Here is a 12,706-nt window from a genome sequence, read left to right as displayed (position 1 = left end):
TTGATCCGATGACATCAAGCAGGGACGCACCTGAGGTTCCCAGTGATGCTCGCACCTAGGAAGGCCTGGAGACAACGTAGCTGGCGGCGGCGTCTTGACCGCCACAAGGAGCCATGGAGAACGCAGCGGTGGAGATTGGCCTGTGCTGTGAGCAGACCCGGGGAGGGCTGGAGAACGGTGCAGGATGTAAGTAAGCACAGTAGCAGCTGTCTGCGACCGATAGGCATAATAAGTATTGAAAAGCATACCCAAGAATTCCAAATCCTGGGAAAGAACAAGATGACTTTTGCTCAGATTGACTATCCAACCCAGGGAGCGCAATCGGTCAAGGACTACATCCACTGCCTTCCGACAAAGGATCTTCGACTTTGCCCGAATCAACCAGTCATCTAGGTAAGAGTGGACCAGGACCCTGGACCTCTGGAGTGCCGCTGCTACCACGACCATCACCTTGGTAAAGGTCATGGACGCCGTCACCAAATTGAAGGGCAGGGCGCAAAACTGAAAAAGCTCCCCCAAAATCATAAATCTTAGACATCTCTGATGCTCGGTCCAGATTCCAATGGGCAAATACGCCTTGGACAAATCCAGCGACACCAAGAACTCCCCTGTGCACACACCAAGGCAATCACCGAACATAAGGTTTCCTTCCGAAAACGAGGAACCTTTAGAGCGACGTTCACCTTCTTTAAATCTAGGATGGGCTGGAACGTGCCCTTCTTCTTGGGGACTTCGAAATAAATGGAATAACAGCCCATTCCCCGCTCTCCTAGGGGGACAGGCATGATGGCCTCAACCTGGCAAAGACGAGCAACGGTTTCCCTCACTGCCAGCCTCTTTTCCTGATAAGTGCAGGGGAGACAAGGAACTGATCTCTTTACGGCCGAGCAAATTCTAAAGCTTAGCTTTGAATTATCATGCTTAGGACCCATTGATCCGACGTGATCTTGGCCCAGTCCTCGTAGAACAGAACCAGCCAACCCCCTATAACTGAACTGAGGAGTGGACCAGCCTCGCATTATTGTGCGTATTTGGCTCCAACGAGGGAAGAGCCATCTCTGCCCAACCTGTGGCCCCGAAAGGACTGAATCCAAGAGGACTTCCTAGCTGAGAACTGTCTCGGAGAACTCCCCGAAGCCTTGGGCGGCCGAAACCGCTGACTGGCCCTGAAGCGGGAATGGGCAAGAAGGGAGCCTTTCGCCTTCGACTTGTCTTCCGGCAACCTGTGGACCTTATTCTCATCGAGAAATTTGATCTCCTCCAAGTCCTTACCAAACAGCTATTTTCCTTTTAAAGGGCAGAGCTCCCAATTGGGACTTGGACGAAACATCGGCAGACCAATTCCTCAACCAGAGGAGTCTCCGAGCCGAAACTGCCAACATTATAGTTCTGGAGGAGGTTCCTGACAAGATTATACAAGGCATCCGCACTATATGCCACAATGGCTTCCAGACATTCCGCTTGTCTCAGCTCAGACTCAGATAAGGACCTGTCAGCCTGTAACTGCTGCACCCAGCGTAAGCTAGCCCTCAACATAAAACTGCTACACGTAGCAGCTCCAAACGCCAAGGGCAGACACCTCAAATATCTTCTTGAGGTGCACCTCCAGCTTCCTATCCATAAGATCCTTCAATGCCATCAAACCAACCACTGGAATGATAGTCTTCTCAGAAACTGCCGACACAGATGCATCTACCTTCGGGATCTTCAGAAGCTCTAGCATGTTCTCTGGCAAAGGATTTAACTTATCTATGGCCCTACTGACCTTTAAACCTGTCTTGGGAGTAATCCCACTTCCTGAATAGCAAGTCACTGACAGACTTATGAAAAGGAAAGGCCCTTGTAGGAACCCAAAGGCCAACCATGACTGGATCCATTGCTCCCAATTACAAGTGCTCCCACAGGACCTCTAGACCTAGTTCCTGCAGAACAGCGGGTATAAGGGGAGCTTACGCCTCCTTGTGGAACAAGCATATTTATTTATTTATTTATTGTTTTTTTATATACCGCCGCTCAGAGATCGGAATAACTGGTCTTGCCCACAATTGGTTTAGCTCTTACCTGTGCAACCGAAATTACAAAGTCAAAATTGGCAACCACGAATCTAAAGAAATCCCCCTTATGCAAGGATTCCCTCAAGGCTCCTCACTATCATCCACTCTATTTAACATTTATCTAGGAGGAGTATCTGATGGCTAACTGTATCAAACGCAGCTGAAATATCTAGAATCGCAAGAAGATGAGATTGTCCTTTATCTAGGCTTTTGATAAGGTAATCAGTAAGTGAAAGGAGGAGGGTTTCTATGCTATGTAATTTGCGAAAGCCATATTGGGAAGGAGAGAGGATCTGGTGTTCATCTAGATAATCACTAAGTTGGCGGTTGATGGTTTTTTCTAGGATTTTAGCAATAAATGGGAGATTTGAAATGGGGCGGTAATTGGCTAGATCAGAAGGGGTAAGCTTAGGTTTTTTTAGGGTGGGTTTAAGGATAGCTTGTTTTACTGGGTTGGGTACAGGTCCAGAATCAATGGAAGCATTGATAATGTTAGAGATAAGAAGGGCTATTAGATCAGGAACCGTGAGGAGGAGTTTTATGGGGATAGTATCAGAGGGGTGGGATGAGGGTCTGGCTTTCTTGAGTAATGATTCAATTTCCATTGCCTTAGTGTGTTCAAACACTGTGAGGTTTGTGGAGGGGTTGTTTGTGCAAACAGGGTGACTGCTTTGAGGCAAGTAAGGGATGGAAGGAAAACGTGTCATAAGTTTGTTGACTTTGTCATAGAAGAAAGTTGCCAGTTGTTCGCATTTATTTATTTATTTATTAACTTTATTAACTTTTATTTACCGACATTCGTGAAACACATCATGCCGGTTTACATTTAATTTTAGCTTCTTCTTCTGGAATGATATTTGGAGTAAGATTGGTAAGTGAGGTGACATATTCAAATAGGGCTCTAGGGTTGAAATGGTACTGGTGGATCTTGATAGCATAGTAGGTTTTTTTGGCATTGTATATCTTATCGCTATAGCTGTGCAGGGAGGTTTTGTAGCAAGCAAGGAGGGATGGTGTAGGGTCTTTGCGCCAGTTTTTTTTCAGCTTTTCTAAGGGCTTGCTTTAGTTCTTTTAGTTTAGGTGTGTACCAGGGGTTTTTTGTATTTTTTTGAGAAGAGAGTTGTTTAGTAATAAGGGGGCAGATGTTATCATCGACTGCGAGGGTGTGTTCATTCCAAGATGTTAGGGCAGTGTCGGCGTTAGATAGGTCGAGGTTGTTAAGGGAGTAGGAGAGTGCAGTAGATAGATCATCTCTATTGCAAGTTTTTCGGAATTGTATAGTAGTGGAGCTGACTGGGGGGGGGGGGGGGGGGGGGGGGGAGGTCTATTAAGACTGTTGGATGTTGTAATAATATAGTGGTCAGACCAGGGGGCGGGTGTGCATGATATGGATTCAGTTGCAATGTGTTGGTTGATAAAGAGCAGGTCAAGCGAGTGGCCAGCTTTATGAGTGGGAGTGTTTATGATCAGATTGAGTCCTAAGGATTTCATGGCTTCCAGGAAAGAGGAGCAGTTAGGTGTAAGAGGTGTTATATCAACGTGAAGATTAAAGTCGCCTAGTATAACAGCAGGGGAGTCAATGGAGATGTTTTTAGCTATGAATTCTATCAGGGGGGAAGGATTATTGTCAAGAGTTCAAGGGGGAGCGTAGATAAGATAGATTTGTACAGAGGGAGCTTTAAACAGACCAATTTCTAGTTTAGCTGGAGGGGATGTGGGTTGGAGTGTAAGTTTAAGTTGTTTGTTAGTGGCTAGTAGAATGCCACCACCTTTTTTTTTAGGTCTGGGGACGGAAACAATGTCATAAATGTTTATTGGGGAGCTGGTTGAGGAGTACATTGTCTGTGTCTTTCAACCATGTTTCGGTTATTGCGCAGATGTCAGGTGTTTCATCTAGGAGGATGTCATTGAGGATGGGAGTTTTTTTGTTTAGCGACTGGGCATTGCAAAGGATGAGTGAGAGTGCTGTGATGCCAATAATGTGAGTGAGGGGTGAGGAGATCATGGTTGTGTGAATGGTTTTGAGGTATGAGCGGTGGCGCGTGGCATAGCATGTAGCAGGTCTATGTCTGTGGTATCTGAGTGTAGGGATGTTTGGCATATTGAAGTTGAAAGGGTTGTGAGGTGTAGGTCTAATTGAGTTTGTGTGGTATACAGGGGAGGATTGTAGTTAAAGAGAGAGTAGAACTATAGGTATGTTGCAGCAGAGAGGGAATCACTAAAAGAGAGGTAATAGGGAATAAATAAATGGGAACCAGAGAGTGGTTATATAAATTCTTAGGGGGAGGGAGGTAGGAGGAGGGAAAGATGTACGGGAGGTTAAAGTAATAATTGAAAGTTAGACGAAGTGAGGGAGTGAAAAAGGGCTAAGGGGAAATTATCAGAGGCAGTAAAAGGGTAGGGCAGAAAATCAAATATAAGCTGTTGTAAAAAAGGTAGGTAGGGTGCAGTGAGTGCAGCTCCAGAGCTTAGCGTGTCCAACGGGTATCAAGATTGGGACGAGCAGGCTCTTACCCCGATTGGGTTGTGTCAATGAAGCGAAGATTGGAGGAGCGAGGAAGCGGTTGAATGCTGGAGAATGCGGGAATCTTCCTGTCGAAATCTTAAAGAGCGCACGAAGGGGCGCACAAAGGGGCAGGCCCCTTTGTCGCGCCCCTTATGCACGCGACGCCTGAAGCAGTCGGCGGCCGTTTAAAGGGCTCCGGGTCGCATTTGATCGACGTCGGGGTAGGTGGGCGGGCTTACTGCCTTTTCAGCGTCTCTAGCGGCCGCTTCTGGGGCGCTGGTCAAGGCCTGGATAGAGGCCTGGGAGTGGCCCTCTGCCCCTGGTCCCGATGGACCGACGCCAATCACACGGGGCTGGCTAGTCAGGAAAGGGCTGGCCTGATGCAGTCGGCGGCCCTTTAAAGGGCTCCGGGCCCTTGGGATCATCACCATCAACAGCCGGGATCTTCAAAACCCCCTGATCTGGGTCCTGATCCACCAAACCCAGATCCAAGCCAGGGGGATCTTGAATTGGCACATTATCTGCCCCTGAATCCTCAGAGGAGCTCTCCGCAGCAGGCGTCAGGGCCAGAATCCCTGGGACCTGCCTGATTCTCGTGACCCCCGTAGCCCCTGAGGGCTTGGGTCTCTTTGCAGGTGTCATGGAAGCCCCCTGATCAGCCCTGCACTGCAGATATTTTCTGGCTTTATAAGCCTTGTGCAAAAGAAGCACAAATTCTGAAGAAAATGTGGAAGAGGTATCAGAATCCCCCTGGACATCCTCTTCACTTCCTGAAGGGGGCCCTCCAGCCTCTGGACCACCTCCAGAGGTCCCCGGCCCTGGAAACAAAGAGGGAGGAAAATCCCCCTCCACGGCCCACGCAGCAGCCTTGAAAGTAGACAAAATGGCTGCTATTCCTTTACTCAGCGAGAAGGCATCGCTGGCAGGTTGCTGCGCCAGAGAGCGCCTCCCAGATTCACGGCATCGGAAGTGTCTACTTTCCGCTGCGCCCCGCCAAAGGGCCCTCCCCTTCGGAGAGGCATCGGGAGCATTTCCCGTCATGAGAAAGAGTCACGCACGCGTTCTTACACGCTGCACAAGTCACACCATGCGGCATGCCGACCAGCACTGGACAGTGAGAGTAGAGCAGAGCAGCCCAACAGAGAACAAAGCAGCAGAGCCAGGGAAGATATGCTATTCCACGGCAATCCCCCACCTGTTTCTTCTTTTGACTTTTCTTTTCTTTTTTTTTTTTTATAAAAAACTAACACACAAGAAAAGAGACACTTCCCTTTAGAAGAATGGCTGCAGGCTCGAGCTGTAAAGGAAAATTAGTTCTTACCTGATAATTTTCGTTCCTGTAGTAACACGGATCAGTCCAGACACCTGTGTTTTGCCTCCCCTCCAGCAGATGGAGAAAGAGAAGTTTTTTAAAACAACCCTGCCATATATACCTAGGTGCCACCCTCATCCCTTAGTCTTACATAATGTCAAAGCAGAATGGAACAAACCCAAACTATATACACTGAACTATCTGTCCATCTATAATAAGGCTCAGACTAACCCCCAACTCGGAACAGAAAACCCGCTGATCCTTCAGAACAAGTGATTACTAGAATGTAGTACCAATATCCAGAAAAGTTACACAAGCGGTCTCCCCGTTACTTTAGTGCACACAATAGTGGGTGGGGCTCTGGACTGATCCGTGGTACTACAGGAACGAAAATTATCAGGTAAGAACTAATTTTCCTTTCCCTATACGTACTCGGATCAGTCCAGACAACTAAGATGTACCAGAGCCAACTTACGTAGGGCGGGAGCCGGAGAGGCCCGCTCGGAGCACTCCTTCTCCAAATCCCCTGGAATCTGAAGCTTGAACCTCCACTCTGTAATGCCTCACAAAGGTGTGCAAAGATTTCCAAGTAGCCGCCCTGCAAATTTCCTGGGGTGAAACTTGATGCCATGAAGCGGCCTGTGACCATGTAGAATGGGCCCGAAGTCCCACCAGTACCAACTTACCATGCAGCAAATACGCGGATCCGATAGCTTCCTTCAGCCAATGAACTATCATAGTTTTTGAGGCTATATTACCTCTCTTAGGACCACTCCACAAGACAAAGAGATGGTCTGACACACGGAAAGGATTCATAACCTCCAGATATTGTAGCAGAGCCCTGCGGACATCCAGTTTCCGTAAATCCTTTGCAACCGGATCCGATCAGTCCACATCTGAAAATGACGGCAGGTCAATCGACTGATTCAAGTGAAAAGAAGATACTACCTTCGGGTGAAAGGAAGGAACTGCCGCATGGACACACCAGAATCTGAAATTCGCAAGAAAGGCTCCCTGCACGACAGCGCCTGTAATTCAGATACCCGACGGGCTGAAGAAATCGCTACCAAGAATATTACTTTCAGCATGAGATCCTTCAGAGTCATCCACTTTATAGGCTCAAAAGGCGGAGCACACAAAGCCGAAAGGACCAAATTGAGGTTCCAGGAAGGACATGGACGCGAAACGAAGGACACAATTGTTTTGCCCCCTTGAAGAAAACAAGCCTCATCTGGATGTAATGCCAACGCCACTCCCTGGATTTTACCTCTAAGACAGCTGAGCGCTGCCACCTGTACCCGGAGTGAACTACCGGATAGACCCTTAGAAAGTCCGGCTTGAAGAAAACACAGAATGTCTGATACCGACGCCATGCCACCGCGCAATCCGTACACCAGAATTCAAAAGCTCTCCAGACTCTGACATAAGATAGGGAAGTAGACGGTTTGCGCGACTGCAACAACGTGGTCACCACCGCATCTGAATAACCTTTGTTCTTTAATCGCTGCCTTTCAAAAGCCATGCCACAAGACAGTAGTGATCCACCTCTTCCAAACAGACGGGGCCTTGATGGAGGAGAGACACGGACTCCCGAAATCGTAGAGGCTCCGCGGCGGTGAGATTGATCAGATCCGCAAACCACGGGCGTCTCGGCCATCTGGAGCCACTAGGATCACCTCCGCTGGATGGAGCTCTATATGCCGAATCACCTTGCCTATTAGAGGCCAGGGAGGAAACACATACAGCAAAATGTTCGTTGGCCAGGGCAGAACTAGGGCATCGGTGCCCTCGGCGCCTGTTTCTCTGCGACGACTGTAGAAGCGTGGAGCCTTGGCATTCTTGAACATGGCCATCAGATCCATGCGAGGTGTGCCCCACTTGTCGCAGATGAGCTGAAAAGCCTCGTCAGACAATTCCCATTCCCCGGGATCTAGATGGTGAACACTGAGGAAGTCTGCCTGCACGTTGTCTACTCTGGCAATGTGAGATGCCACAATGTTTACGAGGTGCTGTTCCGCCCAGATCATCAATTGCTGCGCCTCCATTGTCACCAGTCGACTTTTGGTTCCCCCTTGGCAATTGATATAGGCTACTGTGGTTGCATTGTCTGACAAGACTCTGACCGACTTCCCCCAAAGGAGTGTAAGGCTAGGGCCACTGCCCTGGTCTCCAATCGGTTGATCGACCACTGAGATTCCTCTCTGGACCATTGTCCCTGCACGGACTTCTCCAGATAAACTGCTCCCCAGCCGGAGAGACTGGCATCCATAATGATGACCGACCAGTCGGGCACCACCAGGGGAAAATCGCACTCCAGATGCTCTGAGACAAGCCACCAATCAAGACTGCATCTCGCTGAGTCTGTAAGAGGAAGCGGCAGGTGAAACTCTTCTGACACAGGATTCCAGCGGGACAGCAATGCTGATTTTAAGGGACGCATATGGGCAAAGTCCCAGGGTACCAACTCCAGAGTGGATGTCATGGATCCCAAGACTCTCATGTAATCTCTCACCCTGGGCATCCACAAGGACAACAGGTCTCTCACCTGTCCCTGAAGCTTGACTATCCTTGTGTAGTGAGGAATACTCTCCCCTGCTCCGTGTCGAACAGAGCTCCCAGAAACTCCAAAGAATGAGAAGGGGTCAGATGACTCTTGGCAAGGTTGACCACCCAGCAAGAGCTGAGCACCTGGCGGACAGCTGTCTGACAGAGAGCCTTGGACTTCGCCCGAATCAGCCAATCGTCCAAGTAGGTATGCACCAACCAGCCTTCCCTCCAGAGTTGCGCTGCCACCATCACCATTACTTTGGTGAATGTTCTGGGAGTGGTGGCGAGCCTGAACGGCAGAGCCCGGAACTGGTAGTGTTGTCTCAGAATGCAGAACCTGAGGAACTTCTGATGTGACGACCGGATGCCGATATGGAGGTATGCTTCCGTGAGATCCAGAGAAGCCAGAAACTCTCCTTGCCGTACCGAGGCGATAACCGACTAAAGAGTTTCCATTCGGAATCGTGGCACCCGAAGGCATCTGTTGACTCTTTTTAGATCTAAGATCGGTTGGAAAGTGCCTTCCTTCTTCGGGACTATGAAGTATATGGAATAGCGGTGCTTCCGACGTTCCGCGGCTCCCAAATCCAGGAGGCGTTGCAGCATGCCCTGCACTACCACTCACTTTTCTCGGTACGCGCAGGGAGAAATCAGGAACTTGTCGCGAGGGCACCGTACAAAATCTAAAACATAACCTTGACTTATCACGGTGAGGATCCACTGATCCGATGTCAGCTTGGCCCATTCCTCGAAAAAGAGCGATAGTCTGGCTCCTATGACTTGGCACCGAGGAATGGACCGGCAGTATCTCATTGTGAGGACTTAGCCCCCATAGCCGCCTAGGGGTTACCGGGCCTGCCGAACCATCTGCCTTGAAAGGACTGAGACCACGACTGTTGTCTGTTTGTACCTGGGCGAAAGGACGACCCAGATGACCGCGCCGGTCGAGGCCTCCTACCACCCCGAAAGCAAGATAGAGTCGTAAATGATCCCCTCGATCTGAGCCTGTCCTCTGGCAGGTTATGAACCTTGTTCTTCCCCAGAGATTGGATCATATCCTCCAAGACCTTACCGAACAGCAACTTGCACTTAAAAGGAAGCGAGCTGAGCTGGGCCTCGGACGAGACAGCCACTGCCCAATTCCGCAGCCAGAGGAGTCTACGTGCAAAAACCGTAGAGACCATGGATCTAGACAATGTTCAAAGCAGATCGTAGCGTGCAGTGGCGCTGTAAGCGATCACTGCTTCCATACGACCTGCCTGAAGAGCCTCCCCTTCTGAGAGGCGGGCATTGGCCTGGAGCTGCTGGGCCCACCGAAAATCCGCACACAGTGCAAAATTACTGCACAATGCCACTCGCACCCCCAGCACGGACACCTCAAACACTTTCTTGAGCTGGAGCTCCAACTTTCTGTCCTGCAGGTCTTTGAGGGCCGTTGCCCCTGTGACTGGAATAGTGGTCTTCTTTGTAACGGCTGACACTGCTGCATCTACCTTAGGGACTCTCAGTAGCTCCAACGCCGCCTCTGGCAGAGGATATAGCTTGTCCATCGCTTTACTAACCTTCAGCCCCAAATCTGGGGAGTCCCATTCTCTAAATAGCAGATCTGTTGCCAAGAAATGGAAAGGGAAAGAAACGGTAGGACTCCTGAGTCCCAACAGGACTGGATCCATAGCTCCTAGCCGAGATTCCGTCTGCAGAGCTTCCAAGCCTAACTCCCCCAGGATGGCCGGTATAAGCGGATTCAACTCATCTTTTTTAAAGAGGTGAACCACCTTCGGATCGTCGCCCTCCATCACCTGAGATCCTCTGCCTGCGTCTTGCTGCTGGTCTGCGTCCCCCTCGGCCCCCCCTCCCGGAGGCTGGGCCTGCAGATCCTGATCCTCCTGGGACATGGAGTCAGAGTCCGTCCCCAATGGCACGGACCTTAAGGGTCGCTTGCCCTTACGCGGCTCAGATCCTCCCCGGGACCTAGAGCGCTTCCGTGATTTTGGGTCTTGCGGCTGTAGCAAGATCTTCTCAGCAGCCTGCTTTCTCCCTGCCTTCTTAGCCTTAAAGGCCTTATGCAGCAGCAATACGGCTCAGCTGATATCGTGCAGCTGCTTAACACTCGTGTCGCTGACCGTGGAGCTCGACCCCGACCCTCCCGACTCAAAATAGAGGGTCCCTTGCCGCTCTGCAAACAATCTGAGCAGAGGCCTTCGTGCGACGAGCCGCATGCACGGCATGAGGAGCCCAGAGGCATCATTGGCTCAGCAAAAAGACAACGGCAACCAAGCGATGGTAATCCCGTGAAACACAGTAGCGCAGTGGGAAACAACTGAAAAGTACCGGAGAGTCGGCGCGCTCAAGTCAAAAACAATAAACCTTTTTTTTTTTTAAAGCAAAGAAACTTGCCCGATCGCTGTCCCTGGTTCTGGAAGATCTCCTGCTCCTGCGGGGGTGAGTGAGCCGGGCTCCCCGATATCACCCCAAGGCTGCTTACAAACGGGTGCAGGATCCTCGACCCTTAGCAGCTGCCTCCACCAGGGAGGATGATCCCCTCAGGACCTAGCAACCCCATGGGAGACTGACAGAACCTCCGGCAGAAAGGGACTCTTTTTTTTTTTATCTATTAAAATTTAAAGGAATACAATACCCTAAAATATACTAAGCCTACAATCCTGACTCTAAAATCCCTCTAATTAACTTTTGTCAGGTAACCCAAAGAGATTGTGGGTTTTGCACCTCCGCCATCTGCTGGAAACAGAGAAAGACTGAGGGAGGCACCTAGGTATATATGGCAGGGTTGTTTTAAAAAACTTCTCTGTCTCCATCTGCTGGAGGGGAGGCAAAGCCCAGGAGTCTGGACTGATCTGGGTACATATAGGGAACTCTGAATATCACTACTTAGATGCACTTGCTCTGCCCCGATCTGTCCACTCCCCGCCCACTTATGTGGCTAAGTGGCACCATTGAACATAGGAGCATATTCAGCAGCCCGCTACTTAGCCTCTTAAGTTACACTGATGCGGCTAAATAGTGCTTAATGCGCTTTGAATATTGATCTCAAGGTTCTTAATGTGAATGTCTTACCACATATACAGTGCGATTATCCACATCCAGTGGTTTTTCACCCAAAGGCAGCCGTCTTCTGATTTTGGTTCCCTGTAGATTCAACTAAAATGAAAGTGTGTAAATGATCATGAAAAAGTATTCATCTCCTGGGCTGACCCAGGGGCTCAGCAGCAGGCTCTGCACTGCTGTAAAGAAGATACAAGTTTGAATCCTGAGCCCATATATCATTTTCAGAGCTGACTGGACACTGGGGATATAGTAGAAGGTGCATTCACAGACCCTGGGGGCTCAATCGTGACATCTCTTGGCTGGAACAAGGGTACAAGTATACTGGATTCTGAAGGAAATTGCCATCTGTGGCTCCCAGCCATGAACCATCATTGTAATGGCTGAACTAGGGAATGCAACAAAAAGGGAAAAATCCTTGATATTTGTAAAAGAGGCCTCATGGTGCACTGCATCACAGAGGCCAATTTCCATTGAATTGGAAGCTTATAAAAAGGAGCAAAATGCCAGGCCAAAATACAACTAAAAAAAAAAATGAAAGGAAAAAGTATTCTTCTCCTTTAAGGTTCTGCTCCACTAATCACTGTTAACACTCTCCTGTGAAGGAATCCAGAACACACATTCTATGCTATGGATCTGTGCAACAGGTACAGTGCATGTTTGGAATACTGCATATATATGCTTCCAGAGACAACCATAAATCTGCCTTAGGGGAAGCTTAATTTAGTTCAGTTTATTAAATGTTCTTGATCACCCTTCTTGCCAAAATCAAAGCAACGTACAATTAAATAAAATCAGTCACATACAAAACAATCTACAACATAATATTAAAACATAAAGCAATTCAGATTAATGTCCTAGTGAATTCAGCACATCTTCCATATGACAAATTTTGTCTTCCTTGCTGATAAGACTTTAGATTAGATCATTCTTTTTTTCTCTTACTCTTCCTACAATGCTGGATAGGGAGCTGGCAAGTGCCCTGCCTAATTTTAGGCACATCCTGAACTACCATGGTCTAGTCAGTACAATGGTTCTCTACTATTGCGTACTCCTGGGAGTACTTGGAAGCTTGTCACTGGGCACACAGTCGGCACCAATCTGCCCTCCCTCTCCACTCCTGAATTACCTAAGGCATCTCAGAAGCAGACACATTTGCAAAAACATGACCATGTCCAATTTTCAAAACTCTCAATTTAACCTATTTTTATGTTTTTTACATTT

The 12,706-nt window shown here is 48.9% G+C and overlaps 1 protein-coding gene across 3 annotated transcripts in view; it reads right to left on the bottom strand.

The window, feature by feature from the left end:
- LARP7 (La ribonucleoprotein domain family member 7) overlaps positions 1 to 12,706 on the bottom strand; it is a 230,746-nt gene that overhangs the window by 125,848 nt on the left and 92,192 nt on the right. For all 3 annotated transcript variants that reach the window (XM_029596294.1, XM_029596283.1, XM_029596304.1), the window contains one exon: positions 11,495 to 11,578. In XM_029596294.1, the coding sequence (XP_029452154.1) occupies positions 11,495 to 11,578 (84 nt within the window). The remainder of the gene's footprint in view (positions 1 to 11,494; positions 11,579 to 12,706) is intronic.

The sequence above is a fragment of the Rhinatrema bivittatum genome, chromosome 1 (assembly GCF_901001135.1).
Source record: "Rhinatrema bivittatum chromosome 1, aRhiBiv1.1, whole genome shotgun sequence".
In the NCBI taxonomy this organism is placed as follows: Eukaryota; Metazoa; Chordata; class Amphibia; order Gymnophiona; family Rhinatrematidae; genus Rhinatrema; species Rhinatrema bivittatum.
The sequence above is the reverse complement of the archived record's forward strand: the minus strand, read 5'-3'. Positions and strand labels throughout refer to the sequence as shown.